The 21207-nt window shown below is 39.7% G+C and overlaps 1 protein-coding gene and 1 non-coding gene across 8 annotated transcripts; both read left to right on the forward strand.

The window, feature by feature from the left end:
- Window positions 1–1542: 1542 nt before the first annotated feature.
- LOC115782785 (protein kinase C-binding protein 1-like) lies at window positions 1543–19973 on the forward strand. Of its 7 annotated transcripts, none has more exons than XM_030733204.1 (22): window positions 1543–1610; window positions 3197–3417; window positions 3512–3747; window positions 8589–8659; window positions 9288–9451; window positions 11797–12018; window positions 12413–12526; window positions 12654–12746; window positions 12901–12988; window positions 13067–13122; window positions 13229–13306; window positions 13423–13538; window positions 13892–14367; window positions 14447–14575; window positions 14704–14862; window positions 15026–15538; window positions 16856–17299; window positions 17402–17547; window positions 17679–17759; window positions 17847–17925; window positions 18028–18267; window positions 18997–19973. In XM_030733204.1, exons 3-22 carry the CDS (start codon window positions 3734–3736, stop codon window positions 19173–19175), a joined length of 3462 nt encoding a protein of 1153 aa, XP_030589064.1. In that variant the 5' UTR covers window positions 1543–1610; window positions 3197–3417; window positions 3512–3733; the 3' UTR covers window positions 19176–19973. The 7 variants fall into 7 exon arrangements, 6 of the variants coding, with proteins under 6 accessions (XP_030589064.1, XP_030589063.1, XP_030589069.1 ...); XM_030733203.1 differs by having other exon boundaries at window positions 3197–3413; XM_030733209.1 differs by having other exon boundaries at window positions 3197–3413; window positions 11875–12018.
- Window positions 2135–2207, forward strand: trnak-cuu (transfer RNA lysine (anticodon CUU)). The gene has a single exon. It is a non-coding gene; the product is annotated as a tRNA-Lys (tRNA).
- Window positions 19974–21207: the final 1234 nt, after the last annotated feature.

Here is a 21207-nt window from a genome sequence, read left to right on the forward strand (position 1 = left end):
ATGAACCGCCCAGTGTCATTGACGTAGAAGGAGAACCCGGGCCCGTGGTGCTTTCACGTTCCCCACGTAAGCGCGCTCCAGGTTTCAGGACACGCTCGCGGAGAAACGCTAAATCACCACGTAGGCGTTTATAGTGATGCATAAAATATTAGCACACCGTCATCTGAAATGATTAGCGTTTTGAAAACTATCAAAATAGCAGAAACCCTGGGACCAGTTACATTATAGGCTCCCAGAAACCAGGTGGGGTGATCAGCTTAAAACAAAGACAAAGTGGGGCAAGGAATGTTTCTGTGGACAATGTGACCAATGGCTGCAGAAAACCTTTGCACAGTCATTGTGTGGGAAACGTTCCTAAAGCTATGAGGTAGTCTGACAAAAAATAAATACACACAAATTATGCAGATTACAGGCTGAATGCATATTGCCCAACTTCTGAAGGGCATAAGTGGAAGCTAAACTGTGTTTTGCGGTTTGTGATGATTTCTCTTTTACAGTTACAGTTAAAAATATTAACTGTAATTTTGCCTGTTAGCCATCTCTGAGTTTCAGTAGGGATATATGGCATGTCTCATATTTTTTGAAACATTGTCTCAGTATGTATGTGCAGTCTCACATAGAGTGGGATACCCGAGTGACCTTACTTTAGGGTAATTTAATCCTATAAAATTCCAAACTTGTTAAAGTAAAAATTCTGTCTTAATCATGTTGGGATACATGCAGAACCCAGAGGCACAGAATGTGTTTTTTTTTTGTTTTTTTTTTGTGGTTATATTTCATAGGTGCCTAACTCTGTCCCTCCATAAAGCTGATTAATTTTATCAGTCAGTTCTTCCTAATGACTTAATATTGTGTTTTACATTATATTTAAACAGTACTAATTTATTGGGATGCTGTGGGACCCCAAGTCAAAAGCACCCCATTTTGCCTCTGTACCTTTAATAGATCAAGGAATCTATTTAATTGCTGTTTGCCATGGATCCTTCATTAAAGTACCCTTCTGTACACCTCCAAAATTACCCTGACAGTCACAGATGCACCAGACATATTTCGTTTCCTCTGAGTCAAATTGTGTGGTGTAACTTCATGTAGGGTCTGATGTCCACAGTTTTATGTAAACACCAGTCATTATACATGTACAGTTTAAATTTGAGTTAACTTTTATTTTGATAGGGGGTTGCAGGACTGAGACCAACTTTTATATGGAAATACTAAAAAAATGTTAACGTGGTAACCTCTGTGTGACTGAAAACTACATGATACCACAATCAAATGCTAGTTAAAAATGGAGGGCACTCTCAGCCTTCAGCCGGGGAAGGTGCCACTCTTCAGGAAAGGGGATCAGGCCCACATCATGTGGGTACATACATACATGTATGTACGTACTTTGGCATTTTAAATATATTTTGCACTTTTGTACTAAAACAAGCCTAGTTTAAATAATTTGTAAGCAGTTTTAAATATACATTTTACCACACTTGTACCCTGTATTTGGGGGTAAAACATTAGAGAGAATTTTCAAGGGGAACATTTTTTTCGTGACCGGAAGTTAAAGTTTACTCACCGGTGATGTAATCTGATAAAAGGCTAACCGAGTCAGTTTCCAGATAGTAAGTTTTTTGACGGTATATTTAATGTTACTACAATATATAATGTAGTTATAATATTAATTCCTCTAACTTGATGGTGATAATTGCGTTAAACATAATGATAGTGGCTGAAGTTAGCAAGCTTAATGTTAACATATGGTAGTTTTCGTTGTCGACCGCTAACCGTCGTCAATTAATTTTGTAACCGTCGTTATTTATTTATTTTTATTGGCGGTGTTATTCATCAAAATATGCAAGTACATGTTAATACCCAGTTTAATTCGTTTTTGTTCAGGTTTTGTTGTAGTTTGGGGTCAGTCTATGGGTGTTTAGACCATATATTATCCGCTAACGTCTCAGCAATTTAAACAAGTCAGACAAATCAAAGTTAATTTTATTGCTTTTCTTTACGGCACCAGAGGGCAGTATGAGACAGACTGGAAACAACAGCACGTAGCGCTTCAAGCACAACGTGTGTATACAAAATGTAAATGTTTTTATTTATAATTTGGTAAAAACTGAAGAAGGCCAAGGTTGCTTTCAGTGCCCGGCTAGCTCAGTCGGTAGAGCATGAGACTCTTAATCTCAGGGTCGTGGGTTCGAGCCCCACGTTGGGCGGCAGTGTTTTCTTTTATGTGTGTTTTACTTCCGTGAATTACAAGAAGACAGGCCTCCATTGTGCGTACACGGAAACCACTGAAAAAGAACAGTTGATCTACTGCGAGTCTGCTTTGCTCGCTTACAGATCACTAATTACTGGGCTATAGTGTGTGTAAGTTTGTCTTTTCTTTTAAAATACATCGGACTGTTTTTCATTATTTTAAATACAAAATAGTCTGGCACGGAGCAGAAAATGCTGCTGAAAAACTAAGGGTCAAAGGAAGTACAAAAAGACAGGTGTAATTTTTAAAGCGTGTCATAGTGATAAGCACAGTATGGTAAATTTAAAGGAAATATTTTATGTTTAATGTAATGAAGTCCTTTACACTGAACATATTTATCTGCTATTTCTATTTTATTTAGACAGGGACAGTGCACAATAAAACATTAACCTTGTATAAAACCAGGAGAGATGCATTGTGCCAGGTTTTAGCAAAACTGCTATTTTCCACCTCTAGTCCCTGGGCAGGTAGATAGAACAATGGAGAATAGGAAGAATCAGAAAGACCTTTCAACACACCAAATTACAGCCTTACTCAAGAGCTGACACAACAAATGAGATGAGACACTTGAAGCAAAAAAGAACATGTTCCTAAGTCTGGATTATTATATTCTATTACCAAATAGTCAAAATATTTTTCTTTTTATCTAATCACAGATGATTACTGAAAGTTATGAGAGACTAAATCTTGTAACTGATCAACCAATCTATTAATTACTCTTGCAAAGTAATCAGTATTTAATTTATTATCTATATTTTGGAAGATAAGAAAGGTGTATGTGTACTTTGTTTAAATGTATTTTATAGGTTGCCAGTAGATTGTGTGTGTGTAAAATATATATATATATATATGGGAAGGATTAACATCTTTAGGTTTGAATACAAGTGTATTTATTTTTTCAATGACCTAATCTTCTGTCTTTTGCTGACTGAAATGCCCAAATAGATGAACAGCTGTAGCCTGCTTTTCTTTGGAATAAGCCAAGAGGGAGGGAGGAGTTTAAACAAAGGCCCTATCCACATAAAAAATGGAGGCTTGTGCAGAGAAGCCATGGTGTCCTGCTCTCAACACTCTACATGCTGCCATTTTTACTTCTAAAACCTTCAACTAAGACGGCTGTCTCCAGTTTCTACTGTTGGAAGCTTCAAAGCATTTTAATGGGGTTTGTATGTAAAAAAATACTCAGATTAATCACATCATTTTGTGGTTTTAGACCTAGCTCTGTGCTTATTTTTCTTCCCCTGTCTCTGACTCTCACAGTGCTGCCCCTGCCTGCACTGAACAAAGATAATTACTCAGGAAACATTTCGGCCAATCAGGCGCGGCCTTGTATCTTGCTTGTGAGGAAAGCGACCAGTCAGGATCTGGCTAACATCACCGGGGCCTGATCGCCTTGCCTGAAGAGCGGAGCCTTCCCCGGCTGAGGGCTGAGAGTGTCCTCCATGTTTTATAAGTGTTGACATAACAGTGTGTCAGACAGCCATGCATCCACAGAGGTAAGCTCTGTCTTTTTTATCTCAGACTTCTGATAACAACATGGCTTCCTTCTTCTTGTTGTGCTGACTGTTGGTTTCTAATGATGAATGTGCACACCTTAAAGTCAGTTTAGTGTGCAAGAGGAGGAGGAGCTGGGGTGGATTGGAGGCCTCGTAAGGCCTCTGTGCTCCACAGTGGTGAGGGTGGGGGGGAGGTTGGCTAACGACTCTCACCCTTGTTCTCTCTCTATGTCTCAGGGTCACATGAGTGCCCCAGACAAACAGCCTGCCATACACAAGGCAGAGTGGACCATGAAAACTCCTTTTCTTTTTTTTATAATGCAAAAGAGAGTTGGATTTAAAAATGGCACCCACATCTCCTTTCTGTTGTGGCAGTCTTGTGTTTTAGCCTGGCCGAGAAATAATGGGGGATGGGCAATGGAGGAAGGGGGTGTTATGTACCATTTGGAAGTGGATTGGCTCTGTGGTGTTTTCTTGTGTCATCCCAGGATGAGGAGTACACGCAGGCGGCAACAGATGTGCATGTTAGGAGGGCAGAGAGTGGGGCATCACTCAGTACTGGCTTCTGTGTAACAGTTTCACATCTATCTGAAAAATATCTACAATCTGAAAACTATCACTTTTTACATAAGTTTAGGAAAACTGTACTGACACTGGGGTTTCTACACTCCATGTTAGTCAGAGGATGAGGCCACATTATAAACAAATAATAATCCCGCATTTCCAGTCTAATCCTCATAAACTGGTTACCTCTGTTTAGACTCATAGGCCTGGAGTTTATTGCCCCTTGCTTCTGTGATTCCGCACTGCTGTTGTGAAACTGCTTCCTCCACTCTCAGACAGACAGTAGCCATTTTGTGCTGTCTTCACAGCTCAAACGGCATCAGCAAAAACAACACAGTACTTGTGGAATAACATAAGACAAGGATCTGCTCAGTCAAGGCAGGTTAATTTGGATAGCACAGTTAATCTAATTGTTTTACATAGGAAAATTCATTTGAGCAGCTGCTTAAATTGCTGTGCTTTTAAATAACCTGTCATGTTATCCAGATCATAGTCAGTACATTGTGTTTTGTCATGTAGTACCATTTTAGCAGTCTCAGCTGTGTCGGGGAAACAAAGAGTGACTTCTTTCTCTTGTGGCCTGACACAAGGCATTTTTTTTTCATGTACACAACATTCTGAAAGAAGTAAGGTTATAATCAGGAAATTACTTGTAGTTTAAAAGATTGCTATCTGTGAAACCAAAACCTTTACTACTCCACAGCGCCTGAATGAGCATTTATGATACATTTTATAATAGATACGTGTGTAGCCTGAAGCAAATCTCTGGGCCTCTTTATGCAGCAATGCAGCCAATAGAGAAGGTGACAGAGGTTGAATAGCACAGACACTGAGTTATGCATGACTGCCAAAAAAAAAATTTTTTTTTAACCCCCCACCCCCCCCATGCTGTCATATTTGCAAATTACCTTAACTGAAACTGAAGGAAAATAAACTGTCTGAGGCAGAGGGAAATCTCTGCATTGCAGCAAAAATGCTTTTTAAAGAGGAAGAGGGGAGCCTGCACACTGTGATCTGTGTGGCATAACGCAGCCGACCAATAAAGTTCCACCCTGTTGGCCCTCCAGCCAATTGCAGCTGCAGTTGAGGTTAAAGATTGACAATCAGAGGGAGAGCAGCAGGGAGAGCAAGGCCTTCTGGAAAATTCCACAGCCATCTTTGATTCACCCTTTACAGCCTTTTATAAGATCCAGGTCAATTTTTTTTTTTCTTACATACAGACTATGCTGTGCATACTAGCAGTGTTCTGATTAAGTGCTGGGAGTTGTTAGAACAGACACCTTAATTTTTTTTTTTTTTTTTTCATAGTCATTGTTTTGTGAAATGCTTTTAATTTTTTTTGTTCCCAGGAAAAGCAAAAGTTAACTCTTCATTTCTTCAGTTGTCTGCATGTTTGTTGCTCTTCTGAAAGCTGGTTGTGTCTTGTCGTATTACAAAATCAAATAATCTCTCGGGTCTGTGTAGGATGTTTTTTTTTTTTTTTATTTGTTTTTTTTTAAAGTCAAATCCCAGATGTTTTCTGTGGCATCTCTAATATGATGCAGTATAATGAGTGCAATAGGATGTTTGTATTGAACTGCATTTCTGGATATCCGAACAGAGCCAGATATTTATCTGTTTTAATGTGTAAACAAGGATTATTCTATATATATATATATATATATATATATATATATATATATATATATATATATATATATATATATATATATATATATATATATATATATATATATATATATATATTAGTAATTAGAAAAGCTTTGCCATACAGCTTTGCCAGGATCTGACTGTGGTTGTACAGTGGTGGTTTGTGTTTCTTGAAAATGAAATGTAATTATTCCATGACAGCAGTATTCACATAGGAGGGAAGCCAAGATTGAAGACGGGAAAAAAAACAAAAAGAAACAGATGAGTGCTTCTGACTTCGCTGGATTTTCCTGTGTCTCCCTCTCTGTGTTTCTCTTCTGTCTCTATCATTGGCCGTGAGGGTTTGCCTCGACATAGACCATGTTTCTCGTAATGTTGGACTGTAATCTCCACAGATCTCTCTGGTCCTCCTGCATGGATGTGCCAGTGCCCGAGTCTGAGCCTTGGAGTGGGGGATGGGGGATGGGGGGAGGGGAGCAAGCTGTGGCCTCCATTTTCTGTGACGAGAGAACCCTGCTCGTCTCTCACAGGAGTGGAATCTAAAGGCATTGACTCAGTGTTGTTTCCTTTTGTCCATCAGGTACTTCAGTACTTACTGAGGGGGAATACTGTGTTTTCTTGCACCTGATTTCTCTGGAATATATCTCAGAATCTGCTGAGGATTTATTTGCCTAACTCTTTGATGGATCATAGCTCCTAATCTGAGAATGCCCTTTGGATCTTCATACTTTTTTTTCTGCTTATCCTGTCTTCTTGGCAGTTGTGTAAATGTCTTGCCATTGGTATTGAGTATGTGTATAATAGAGTTGTTTAGCAGCTCTCAGATGCCTGACGATGGCGAATGTTCTTTATAGGGCTGTGGTACACGTAGCAGAGTGAACTGGCTAACGGTTTCTTATTTTCATGTGGGCCTCGTTTGTTCACTCAGTCCGGAACAGGAAGGCCCCGGAGGGGTTGGGGTGTGTGTGTGTGTGTGTGTGTGTGTGTGTGTGTGTGTGTGTGTGTGTCAGCATTTGAAACTGCAGGCTGGCTGACACTAGATACCCACATGCCATGAAAAACTCTGCTCAACCCATGTTTGTCACTTTTTCAGACAATGCAAGCTATGATTTTTATTCTCTCAAGTGTCAGATAAGCTATCAGTGATTGCCACATTGAATTTTATGAAGTCTTGGTGGTTGTGAGCTACAATGTATTTTGTTTTGCCAGCATGACGAGCTTTAATCTTGCAAAACCCATTGATTGTCAATATATCATGGTTTACTTGGTATTATAACTAGCGTAGGTATACTAGCTGGTAAACTAGTAAGCATGTAATCTTATTGTTTTGTTGATGAAACTCTAGGATTTGCATTTTGAACCCTCCTTTGCCTATCAGTGACTTGACATTTGATTTAACTTTGTATGGAATGTCTCTTTAAGGATGGGAGGGGACATGCAGAGCATTCCTTTAGTTTCAGAACTGAGGAAAAAAAAAAAAAAGATTATCCCACAAATGTGGTTGACCTTTGAGTTGTACCCTGAAAACCACTCATCCTAGTGGGAAACCAGACCTGTAGCCAAAGCTATGATCTGGGCAAGTGTGTGACCTGTCAGGGGTCCATGGGTGGGTTTTCTTCTTTAGGCTTTTCAATAAAGGCGACATCCTTGGAACTAGGCCCTCTGTGGCTCTCACAAAGGAGGAGCCAAACACTCAAAGACCTTCATTTATTGCCAAACCCTCTTTATTCTCATCCGTATTTTCCTCAGAGGAAGTGGGACGCTACGCAAGAGCAAAGACATGGGAAATCTGTCATTTCCAGTGCTAGATACAGTATGCGTGTTTCATCTTTAGCTTTTGGATTTCTTTTTTTTTTTTTTTTTTTGTATCTTTGTAAACAGAGACATAAAACAGGCTCAGAATTGACACGATATGGATTAAACATGACTGTAGTTGAGGTCTAGGCCAGAAATGGACTTCAGACCACGGTTTGAAGTTTATTAGATAGATCTCTTGCTACTGGTCTCCAAGAATGGGCACAAATCCTTCAGGGGTATCCTGTTGTTACTGAAGGGGCTTGAGGAGGGGCTGTTGTTTGCCATGAGGGGCTGTCCCTTCAGTAGTATGGACCGACTCCCTCTGGATTATTTATTTATTTTTTGTTGCTATAGATCTACAGCTCCATTCAGTTTGTCATAAAGAAAGCACAATATGAATATTGTGACCTAGTTGGACTAAGATGTTAGAACTGCAGCGTAAGGACAGAGGTGCAGGGTAATTATAGCTAAATGGCCCTACGTGTTGTTGCAAATCTCAGCTTGTGCTTAGCGGCGATCAGTGTTACCATGGTGATATTTAACAGCCTCTCTTTTGGATCATAAAGAACATTTTCAGACCCCATTGTAAGTGATAATGTGGAAGGGATTTAAATTTCATAAAACAAAGTGGAAGATGTTGTAAAATCAAATGAAAACAACAACAATGGAAATCAGCAGAGTCCCTATTGACAGATCCTCTGGGACCCGGGTGCCTTAGGTGGTGTTCCACTTGTTTACTGCTATGCTGATGTGGTTTCTGAACACCCTTTCTGACTTTGTGTTTGCCTCTCTTTCTGTGTTTCTGTGTGCTCCTGTTCGGTGCTCTGCAGTCTGGCTGAGGAGGAGATAAAGACAGAGTCTGATGTGGTAGAAGGGATGGATGCATCTGTGCGATCCAAAGGTAAGTCTCTAAGGCCGAGTACCTCACATTAAGAGCCAAGCATCCAAGACAGCTCTGCTACAGAGAAGGTAGAGGTTATTTACTGTATATTTTGAGGAGCAGAGTCAAATACATTTTGCTGGTCTCTTAGGACTGCAAAGATAATCCATTTTGCCTGACAGTCTGCCTGCTTGTGTTAAGAATCTGCACAGGGTCTAGTTAGTTTCGAGGAAGCCCTCTAGCCATTCACTACGACGAAATAATAATTTGACAGGTTGTCTTCAATATCTACTTTTCAGACTAGTGTGAATATTAGATGGTTACAAAATAATAGTGCTGAACACTGAATCCATTGTATTGCTCTCTTGAAAATGAATAACTTCAAAATACTCTTCCTCCCTTGGTTTCTCAAGGGAAGAAGTGTAGGTTGATGACAGTGATGTATTATAGTTTGTAATTTTCTTTTTTTTTTTTTTTTTTTTTAATCCTCTTTTTGGATGGATTTTTATCATTGTTAATAGATTTAACTAAATTATTACATCTGCCTTTTATTATTCTTAAGCTTATGTAATGTGTTGGCTGTAAATCCACTGAACAATGCAAGCTTGCCTCCTGTTGTGTGACGACGTGATTGTCTTTATGCATCCAGTCCCTGATCCACCAGGGTCAGGAGAGCGATCAGTGGCACCACAGAAGCGAAAGGTGTCAAGTCCCACCCATTCCTCCAATGGGCACTCTCCCTCAGATACCTCCCCCAGCCCTCTTAAGAAGAAGAAGAAGCCCGGGGCCATGAACTGTAACAGCAAAGACCAGGTAAGGGCTCCTGTAAGCTCATTTCGAAATCAGGTGTGTTCTCAAAGGCTGCTTCTCTATCCAATTACAATGATGGGATTTTACTTTCATAAAATGTTAAGGCCTAGGTTGTGCCTGAAGAAAACTGGTTCACATCATGTGTTACCTGGCCACATCAGAAATCAAATATGTTTACGGCCAATCCAAACATAGGGAATGAAAACACAGCCATAATAGAGAAGGAATAATGGCGCACATTTTCAGTCTTGTATGGAAAGCATTCATAGTGTGATTTTTTTTTTTTTTTTTTTTGCCTTAGGCTTCCACAGATAATTGTGTACAGAATGGAAAAATAGCTTGAACAGTTAAAATCCCATATTACTTCCTCATCCCTTACAGTTAGGCCTGATTTAGACAAATGTGGGGAATCTTTGTAGAGCCTACAATATACCGTAATCTACATAAGTGGCTGACGTTGTTGCCAGCATTTGTGCTTGTTTGTGGTGCTTTATGTGTTAAATTACCTTGTGGTCGTGTTTCTCCTGGGTCCCCACTCTCTGCTGTGGTTAGTTTTTTTATTCTGTGGCACTCATATTTGTCCCTCTAGTTCTTCCACTTTTTTGTTAATTCCCTCATGTCCATTTTGATATTTTCAGCAATCTCCCTACCAGGTATTTGCTGACATTTGTAAGTCTTTATATTGATGCTTATTCCTTTATACTGAAAAAAATTTTGTTTATTCTCTCACTGCTAAATTCAAAACTGTGGGGAAAAAGCAGCCAGAAATGCATGGGAGGAATTGATGGTACTGAACAGGCCAATCACAATAGCTTTGGGCTGCATCAACGCAATGTGCATTTACGTTTCTAAGGAGGTGCACGTTAGGTTACACCATATGGTTTCATACGGGTTTGCGGTTACAGTGTAGCTATGGTGTAGATTTCTATTTGAAGAATTAATCCCCAGTTAGCCAGTTGTTGGTTTTGGACATGCAGGGTGAGACAGACACCCCTTAGTCAAACATCAAAGTAGGTGAAGTAGGGAGTGAGAGGCCTCAAGGAAGTCATGACAGGAAATACTGGTGGTGCTATTGTGTGTTCCAGTTGAAGTCTGAACTTCTTAGTTCCCTGTCAAAAATTTCAACTAGAATGTCCCTTCAAGTTGGCTTTCCAATTGGGAAAACACAGAGCACCCCCACCAACCTCTAACAATCCAAGATGGCAGCAGTGAACCTAAATGGTAGTAAAATTGTAAAGCTTTTAATTTTTACTGCAACTGTTGTGTATTTATGAATCACTAAATAGGCCATACAGAGCATTGACCAGGCTCTATCCATGAACCTGCTGCAGTAGTGCAGTGGTGAACATCACTGGTTCTACCTTGCTAAGGAGCAAAATCCTGTTTTTTCCTTGCGTTTACGACTTTACTTCTGGAACACACTCAACTTGAGAGTGACATAACTCCGAGCTCCGACTTTGGAGGTAAATGAAAGCAGCACTAGTCTAAGCTAAATCTCATTGCCTGTGAGAACACACTGATTTTTGATCATAATTTGTTGAATGCTGGGCATTTTAAAATAGAACATCATGCAGGAGTGAGCTGCTTTAATAATAGATACTGTATGTCTTGTATGGATTTTAAACTCTGACAGGAATGCATGGTCAATTCACATACATTTGTTATTTTAGACACTGTTTTTGTACTAAGTTTTGCTCTGTGCAATTGGTGTGTTTTTTTTTTTTTGGTTTTTTTGCTTGGTGGATAATGTAGTGCTGAGTGATTCCCTTTAGTCCTGTGTTGACCTTGCATGATATTGAAAGATAATTTAGCTATTTTGGTATAATTTGACGGGTATCTGACATGAGCATAGTTATACCTTATGTGGCAGTGTTAGAATACATGCTTTGGTTCTCTGGGAAAGGTCAACTAAGTAGCAGTTGAATTTTACCACTACTACTGAAAATGAATGCCAGAGACTTGAATTTAGACTGAGAAACACGTGAGCCATGCATCAACTTGTATTCATGTAGTAACATATTAACTAAGATACCAATTGGGCATTTACCAAAGAACCACATCATGCATTGTTTACTCTTAGGTGTAAGATGAGCCTTGTCTCAGCTTGCACTGTAGAACCTGTTTGGTTAGTATTGATTTCAGTTGAAACTGTCACATGACTAGATGTTCAGATAATTAACTTGTTTGCTTAAAACAATCTTGAGTTGGATTCATTGTCTTTATTGCCTTCTATGCTGCTTACCCTGCTTATCCCACCTTATTGCTGCCTTGTTTCTGTTGCACTGCACCTTTTTGTTCCTGCGTGTTTTTTGAAACCTGCCCCCCTGTTTCTCTTGCCTGCATTTCAGTCAGAGCTAAGACATGGTCCCTTTTACTATATGAAGCAGCCAGCACTCACCACAGACCCTGTTGATGTTGTACCGCAGGACGGCAGGAATGACTTCTACTGCTGGCTGTGCCACCGCGAGGGCCAGGTGCTCTGCTGTGAGCTCTGCCCCAGGGTGTACCACGCCAAGTGCCTCAAACTACCAGCTGAGCCCGAGGGCGACTGGTTCTGTCCAGAGTGTGAGGTATCTTGCTGTAGTCATGTGCATTTGTGTGGCTATACACAAGTAACTGTGGGACTGTGTGCCATGAACAGCTTTAACCAGCAAGCAAAAGCTACCTTGTTTAGCCTGTAGTTGACCCCAAAAATGTATAAAGTCGTGGCTCACACTTCTGTGAGAGCAGGAGAAGATGTTAGAAGATTAAAGTTTAGGCCTGCTTATTTACATTTAAGGATATTTATTATTAAATTATTGTTGATAGCACAATTTGGAATACACATATCTAAATCACCAAAGCAAATAATTTAAATCTTATACCATTTTAGATATAATTTAGTATCTGTTTATTTTAGTTATATTATCATTGTGATTTTTTTTTTTTAATTAATTAATTTTTTTGAAAATTATTTTTTTGCAGAAAATTACAGTCGCTGAATGCATTGAAACCCAGAGCAAGGCGATGACAATGCTGACAATAGACCAACTCTCCTACTTACTAAAATTTGCACTCCAAAAGATTAAACAGCCTGGGGTAAGGGGTGTCCCAAGTGTTTCTATGTCCAATTTTGTGTGTGTGTTATAGTCAAGCAAAAGTTCTGAAAATATCCAGGAGAAAATTACACTTGTGTGTTTATTTCCTGTTTGTCTAATCTGAGCAGACTGAGCCTTTTCAGAAACCTGTGTCTCTGGAACAACACCCGGATTATGCAGAGTACATTTTCCACCCCATGGACTTGTGTACTTTAGAGAAGGTACAAAAAATCTGCTAAAACAGAAAAGTCTTAAAATTGAGCCAAAGAAAATACTAGAATTAGAAATAAACATGAGGTATGAGGAAAACATGGATATAAAACACTGACAAGAGGGCAGTTGCTTGTCTTTGATTTTATTTTCATTTCTATATAGAATGTAAAAAAGAAGATGTATGGCTGTACTGAAGCTTTTCTTGCTGATGTGAAATGGATTTTGCATAATTGCATCATCTATAATGGAGGTAGGCCTCTTTGATGTACATCTTTACTCCCTTTACTGTGGTAAGAATATGTAAGCTAAGCTTGTCCATCTATTTTAGGTAATCACAAATTAACAGCAACTGCAAAAGTCATTGTCAGGATCTGTGAACATGAGGTAAAGAAGCTTTAATTATGTGGTGACATTTTTGTAAATGTTTTTTTTTTTTCTTTTTTTTTTTTTTTTTATGGAATTACATCATTGTCATTTAATGCATTTTTAGATGAATGAGATTGAGGTGTGTCCAGAGTGCTACCTGTCTGCATGCCAAAAAAGGGACAACTGGTTTTGTGAGCCATGTGTAGGTCTTTACATTTGTTTAAATACCATAATTAAAATATATATATTTTTATACATTTTAGCTTGGATATCAGATTTGTGAAGCACTATAATTTACAAATTTTCTCTTTCCAATAGAGTCAACCCCACCCCCTGGTCTGGGCTAAGTTGAAGGGCTTTCCATTCTGGCCAGCAAAAGCACTTCGTGAAAAGGATGGCCAAGTAGATGCACGCTTCTTTGGGCAGCACGACAGGTGTGATTAACCTTTTGGGCACTATGGAGGAAACTCCTTGTTTTAGAGCAGGGCTCTTCAACTCCAGGCCTTGAGAGCCCCTGTCCTGCAGGTTTTAGATGTGTCTCTGCTTCAATGCACCTGAGTCAAATATAGAAATCATTAGCAGGACTCTGGAGAACTTGACTGCATACTGAGGAGGTAATTCAGCCATTTGATTCAGGTGTGTTGGATCAGGGACACATCTAAAACCTGCAGGACAGGGGCTCTCGAGGCCTGGAGTTGAAGAGCCCTGTTTTAGAGTCACTGCATCTCCACTGGATATCGAATCTGTTAAATGATTTACTGTGCTCTGTTGTTGTTCTTCCACATAGGGCCTGGGTTCCCATCAACAACTGCTACCTCATGTCCAAAGAGATCCCTTTCTCTGTAAAGAAAACAAAAAGCATTTTCAACAGTGCCATGCAAGAAATGGAGGTCTATGTGGAAAATATTCGCAAGAAGTTTGGGGTCTTCAACTATGCGCCCTTCCGCACTCCCTACACCCCCAACAACCAGATACAAATGCTGGTGGACCCCTCTAACCCCAGTGCTGGTACAGTGAAAACAGAGAAACCAGATAAACTTCGCTTCAACTTTGATATTACTGCTTCTCCTAAGATGGTTCTCAGCAAGAGTAGCACACCTAGTGGTATGAATAGGCGGGTCTCAATGACAGACATGCCTCGGTCTCCCATGAGTACGAACTCTTCGGTTCACACAGGGTCTGATGGGGAGCAAGATGTGGATAAGGGCAACAAGAATCCTGCACTCCACTACAGCACTGGAGAGGAGTCGATGGACTGCACTGGTAAATAAATGTTCAAGTCTCCTTCACTCTGCCTGCTTTGACTGCATTTATGACATTGTTTTTGTCCTTTTTATTACAGCATCTCCTGTTTCAGGGAAGATGGGCCCTGCAGGCAGTGTGTCAGGTAGTCCGAAACCCTTTAACCCTGGACTGGTGCCCAAACAGGAAAGGACTGCGGGGACAGGTGGCATCCTCAATCTTAACCTGGGTCAGTAACACAAGCACAAATATACTGGATTTATGTTCTCATAAATCCTAATAATCAACAAGTCATTGTCATTATGTCAATTAATTAATAATTTGTGCTTAAAACAAATATTTGCATGTTCCTTTCAGATCGAGTGAAGGCTGAAATGGATCTGAAAGAGCTAAGTGAGACGGTTCAACAACAGCAGCAGCAGCAGCAACAACAAGGAGTGCCACCACCCCCCACTACGCCAAAGAGACCCATCAGGAGTCTGGACAAGACTATTGAAAGCTGCAAGGCACAGCTGGGTACATACACAACTTTGTGTCATGGCTTGTCACAGAACTTTATTCTTGTCTTGTGCATGTCATGCCACCTTATTCCTGTGTAGTGATTAATAGCAAATCCCAGAAAATGTGAGAATATTTCAGTTATTTTGTATTGTAACACAATGTGCATTTCTTAACACAGGTATTGATGAGATATCTGAAGATGTGTATAAAGACGTGGATCACAGTGACTCTGAGGACTCTGAGAAATCAGACTCGAGTGACAGCGAGTATCTCAGTGACGAGGAACACAAGCCAAAGACCTCAGCTCAGGATGACAAAGAAAAAATGGAGAGAAAAAGGTCTAAAGCAAGCACGGAGGGAGAGAATAAGGAAGGAGTTGTGGTACCAGGGGATAAAGCCACCTCTGAAACCCCGCTCAAAGAGAAGCAGAGTAGCAATGGCCCAGATAGAGATCTCCGGGACAAGCCCAGAACACCCCAGTCTCAGCCCCTCACTGACAAACCCAAAGCCCCTGAGGATGTCAGAGCAGCTGGTGTTACATCAGCAGTTGAGCAGGACTCTGATTCTGAAAGAGAGTTGGTGATTGACCTAGGTGATGAGCACGGAGGCCGTGACTCAAAGAGAGCAAAACGAGAGCTGGGATCTTCCACTGCCAAAACTCCCAAAGAGTCTAATGTTGCCAAGCTGGAAGGTGAGGCTTATTTATGAACTTTATTCACTCCTGTAATTCTCATTATGACTTTTTAACAATGTAAGTTTCCTTTTATAGTTAAATTGTAAATTTATATATAAGAACCCATTGGCAAATTACATACTTTACTCCAACATCAATTAGGCCTTAAGGCAAAGGAGGCGATGACAACCAAACAAATATGAGCACTTCCTCTTTGCAGTTTCTAGTATTTGAAACGTCACTGAGTGTCAGTTATGGGAAATTGCATGATCCATGAGAAGCTTCAGATTAAACTGTGTCTGTTAGGTGGAAAGGCATTGCTTTCTCTCATAACTGCAACAAAGTTGCAGGATTGTTTAACTGACCTAGGAGCAGTTGATTGATTGAGTTGATGCACAAACAGGGTCTACATTGAAAAATCATCAGAATGAAATCTTAGCTGTGATTATCACAAAAGTCAACATCTGAAGTCTGCAAAACAACATCTGGATAAGCTGGAATTGTTTTGGAAGGAAGTGCTGTGGGCAGAGGAAGTTAAATTTAAGTGTTTTCGCCACAATGACAAGTTGGGGGTGGGGGGGGGGGGTATAAAGCTGTGGGTTTGTTTGGCAGTCAGTGGCAGAAAAACATTACTAAATGGAGGGGACAATGTATTCCAGTAAATATCAGGAAGCTTTGGTTTCAAATGCCATGCAGTCAGGCAGGAAACACATTAAACCTAGCTTCTACATCTACACAGTGATCTAAAGCATACGTTTAAAATGCTCCATGGGAAAACAGTAAAAATTTGTAAGACTAGAATGTCAAAGTGTGTTATTAAGTTCTAACTTTGCTGGGTGCTGAAGTATTTGTACATGCCCTTATTAATACCATTTAATTGTTTGTAATTTTTGGGTTTGGTCTACATAGCAGCAGTTCGTTAATATTTGAAGAAAGACTCATTTTGAATTTGTTTGCTGCAGGGGTTGTTTATTTCTGCATTTGTCATCCCGAGGATATAAACATTACATCATTGTTTTGTTTTTAAATTCATGTTGCAGGGTGTTATTGCTCTCAGTGGATATGCAGCAATGTAATAACCATGAATGAACATACTCTTGTTGCCATATTTTGCAATTATTCTAGAATAAATGCAATCTTATATCTTCAGTCATCATCATTGGAGACAGACTGAATATCCATTTTAGTCCTCTTAACTCTCATAAGGGACAAAGATAATCTAATATACTCTATATAAAATGCTAAGTCTAATTGCTCACAAATCTCTGTTTAATGTGGCCGATTTTTGAGATTCAGAATGCCTCACATTTAAGGCACTTCTTGTTTCCTGCTTAGGTAAACTGCCTTCATCTGCTGCATCAGTAGCACCAGCACGCGATGCTGCCTCCAACCTGAAAGACTCATTGCAGAATTCTGTCACATCAGCGCTCAACCTCGTCTCCACCACAGCTTCTGCTCAGCCCAGTGCCACAATAACCACCAGTGGATCCACCAGTGCACCTTCTCCTGTCTCCACTTCTTCACCAGTAACTACGACTGTAAAGAAACAGCGCCCCCTACTGCCTAAAGAGACTGCTCAGGCTGTGCAGCGAGCTGTGGTTTGGAATCCAACAAAGTTTCAAACATCTTCTCAGAAGTGGCATATGCAGAAGATGCAGAGGCAACAGCAACAGGATGGAGAGCAGTCAGCTGTGCAGACGCGCAGCCCACAGCAGCTGCAGTCACAACAGCAGAACTCCTCTTCAAGCACTCGCTATCAAACCAGACAAGCAGTCAAGGGTATATACACCCATACGTCACAATAGTCAGCATAACAAAAAAAAAAGTGTACCTGAAGTTTTATAATTTCCCTTTATTTTTTCCTACCATCATCCTCTATAGTGCAGCAAAAAGACCCACCTCAGAATGCATCCTCATCAACATCTGCCCAGGTCACATCTGGTAGCTCTTCTTTCATGTCTGGTGACTTGCAGATCCCTACAGGCTCAGCTGATGTAGCTGCAGATATAGCTAAATACACAAACAAGGTAAGTTAGAGCCTTCTCATCTAAGTTTCAGTTCTGCTCTGTTTTTTTTTTTTTGTTTTGTTTTTTCATTTTTACACCAGGTTATAACTCAATATTTTAAGTGATGTCATATTTTTACCAATACTTTGCAGATTATGGACACAATAAAGGGGACAATGACCGAAATCTATAATGATCTTTCCAAAAGCACATCAGGAAACACAATTGCAGAGGTAAACACTGGCAGTCAAATAGGCACTTTTATTTTTTTTGTAATAATACATCAAACTTTTTAGAATCACAATGTATTTTTGCCACAGATTCGACGATTAAGGATAGAGATCGAGAAGCTCCAGTGGCTGCATCAACAAGAGTTGTCAGAGATGAAGCACAATCTGGGTAAGTTTTTATTCACTCATCAGCCTGACTCAAAATCAAATTTTAGCAGGTGACATGCTAGATGAGCCTGGAGTTATTTGTTGTGGTTTCTCTTAAATGCAGAACTGACAATGGCTGAGATGAGGCAGAGTCTGGAGCAGGAAAGGGAAAGATTGGTGGCTGAGGTGAAAAAGCAGATGGAGTTAGAAAAGCAGCAAGCGGTGGATGAGACCAAAAAGAAGCAGTGGTGTGCCAACTGTAGGAAGGAGGCCATCTTCTATTGCTGCTGGAATACCAGTTACTGTGATTACCCCTGTCAGCAAGCCCACTGGCCAGAGCACATGAAGTCCTGCACACAATCAGGTAAGATGAACATGCTTACCTTTTTTGGTCAAATTATAAGTAAAACTAAGCTAAAGGTGACTGCGCTGGGAAGCCTGCTATATTTACTAGTAAATTGGTCGTTCACTTCATTCAAAATGAAAGATGGAATTAGACAAAGCTTCTCTCAGCAGAATGTGATTCAACTGGTCATCAAAAATATCTAGCTATGAGGAACTAAAGCATGATTATCAGTGCATGAGAGGAATGTAAGGCTAAGATGGTATTTTACTATATTTCCACATTTAAAAAAAAAAAGAAAAAAAAAGATGAAGCTGAAGGAGCACAAAAGTCAGGCATTGGAGAGCTTTATCACTGCAAAGTTGTCATCAGTCTTTTCTTTAGTTAATGTCAGTGCACTTCACTTGATACAATTTCAGTGTTCTTTTTTTAAATTCTTACATAGCATTCCTGTTTGGAAAATTTAAATGCATCTTATCTGCTTTGGATATACACAATCTTGCATCGACTCCCAGATGTAAAATAATCATGAAAGCATCCCCAGAGTTATCATTTCTTTCCTGGCACCTAAAACTCTTCTTTGGTAAATCAGCCCCAAAAATGTAGCGCAACTGTGAAATCCTGAATACAAATGGGTTACATTATTAATGGGAATTGTAGACCTTTTTACCTCTCACCTGTGGTTTAAGAAGCAAAGATGATATACACAGCCCGCATGTTCTCATGTTAATTTCTTGCTTTTTACAATAGCTACAGCATCCCAGCAGGAGCCAGAGGGAGACCCCAACCCAGAGCCATCAGTCAAATCATCGGGCCATTCTCCTGCCACACAGACCCTGCCTTCGGGCTCAGGATCAATATCGGACAAAAGCAACTCTCCCACATATATGGACAAAAGCAAGGACAGTGCTGGTGTTACTGTGACCTAACTGCTACACTACAGACATTTTGTGAGGCCACTGTGGGGAATTCTTTTGGCTCAGATGTGGTGCCGGAAGGCCCACACTTCTGTGACAAATCACTTTTTTTCCATTCCCTTATGTACATCTGTTTCGTGGACATGTTTTTGGTTCACATGTCATTCTCAGTTTCCTCATCTACGTTCAGGTGGATTCACTATGTGAAAGTTGTCTGTCTTGAGAAATAAAATGTGAGTCTGTATGTTTGTTTTCATACTGTAGTTCTGTTATAGCTCTCTTACCACTTTCTCTGCTCTGATCAAGATTGTATGAATCCACATAATACTTTTGTCTTTATCACTTCCAGTGCTGCTCCTAAGTACTTCAGGGCTGTTTTTATTTTGACTGTTCTCCATATTGCGAGACAAAACATTTGAAACAGCCATCAAGATTTATCATGGTGCCATCAGAGATGTTTGCAAGTTTTATCTTTGGTATAAACCACCGCTTCATGTCAACTGAGGTGTTTTTTTTTTGTTTGTTTGTTTTTTTTTTTAGTAATGCAAATTTAAAAATTGTTTCAGCCATGTCCTCTTCATGTCAGTGGTGACATTTTTGTCTCCTACCAGTTTTTGTATTGTAGCTTTATGTTGTATAGGACTACATAAAGATATCCAATTTATGAAAAGGAACTAAAAATTTAAACTGTACAAAGTTTTTGTAAGAAGATACCTGAACAATATTTATAGTGTTATATGTTTTTATAGTATGTTTGTTGAAATTACATTTCTATGTGTTTAAAAAAAAAAAAAAAAAAAAAAGTTATTGGAAAGTATATTACTTTACATGAATGTCAGCTCTAAGCAAAGTCTGTTTAACCAGATATCCAAAGTAAATCCTGGTCGGACTGTGGCTAAGAACTGGGTAGACATAAATAGAAACTGCATTTTGGCTGGATATTATTTCCTGTGAGCATGTCTGTTTTGAGCTTGTGTCTCGTTCTTGTTTACATATTGTATATACAATAAATGGAATTGTGAAGAACAAAATTAAAAAAAAAAAGATGGTCAGTTTGATGCATAAGTTGGTTGAGTTGACCTCAGTGTAATGAGAAAATGAACTTCTATTGTGATCATGTAAAGTTAACTCAAATTTAAGGGAAAATGTTTTAAAATGATAAAGGAAATCTTAGTTTTATTCCCTAATTTGGTTCCATTTGCCAGTACAACCAGTGTGAGGTGGCTTTGGTGCATTTGTTTGAGACTGGATGTCTGCATGACTTTGTTTACTTTCTCTACAAGTTGTTTGTATCTTATTATGGTGTTACATATTACTTTGTCAGATCGTAACAAGGAGAAGAAGTAGTGAAGGTGAATGAGTTCAAATACCTGGAGTCAACCATCCAAAGCAATGGACAGTGAAGAAGAGAGTGTAGACAGGGTGGAGACAAGTGTCGGGTGATTTGTGACAGCAGCAACAGTGAAAAGGAAGGTTTACAAGATGGTAGTGAGACCTGCTATGATGTATGGTTTGGGGACAGGGATGCTGACAAAAAGATAGGTGGCAGAGTTGAAGGTGCTCAGATTTTCAGTGGAAGTGACCACGGTGGACAAGATTTAAAAAATGATATATATCAGAGGGACAGCTCAGGTTTGGCTGTTTAGAGACAAGGCTGAGATGGTTTGAACATGTTCAGAGGAGGGATAGCAGTGATGCTGAATATGGAGCTGTCAGGCAAAAGGTAAAGAGGAAGACCACAGAGAAAGCTCATGAAAGTAGTGAAGGAGGACATGCATTAGATTGGTGTGACAGAAGTGGATGCTAAGGAGAGGGTGAGATGGTGACCCCTAAAGGTAGCTGCCGAAAGAAGAAATTACTTTGTCAGACCCTGGAAATAGCCACCTGTGTGTGTGTGTGTATAGACTAAAATTAACACCAAAAGTAATCACTCTAGAAACTAAGAGAAATGAAACTGAAAATAAAATCAAAACTAATGAAAAAATGGGAAACCTATAGTAACACAACCGCTGAAAATATTTAAGTATTTTTGCACAGTACTCGT

This window comes from Archocentrus centrarchus, chromosome 7 (genome assembly GCF_007364275.1).
Source record: "Archocentrus centrarchus isolate MPI-CPG fArcCen1 chromosome 7, fArcCen1, whole genome shotgun sequence".
NCBI classification, from domain to species: domain Eukaryota; kingdom Metazoa; phylum Chordata; class Actinopteri; order Cichliformes; family Cichlidae; genus Archocentrus; species Archocentrus centrarchus.

Bases quoted from the DNA above. Each gene is read 5' to 3' on its own strand.
- LOC115782785 (XM_030733204.1), top strand. The intron at 12,019-12,412 runs GTATCTTGCTGT...ATTTTTTTGCAG, and splicing joins GGTTCTGTCCAGAGTGTGAG to AAAATTACAGTCGCTGAATG. The intron at 17,300-17,401 runs GTATATACACCC...CATCCTCTATAG, and splicing joins AACCAGACAAGCAGTCAAGG to TGCAGCAAAAAGACCCACCT.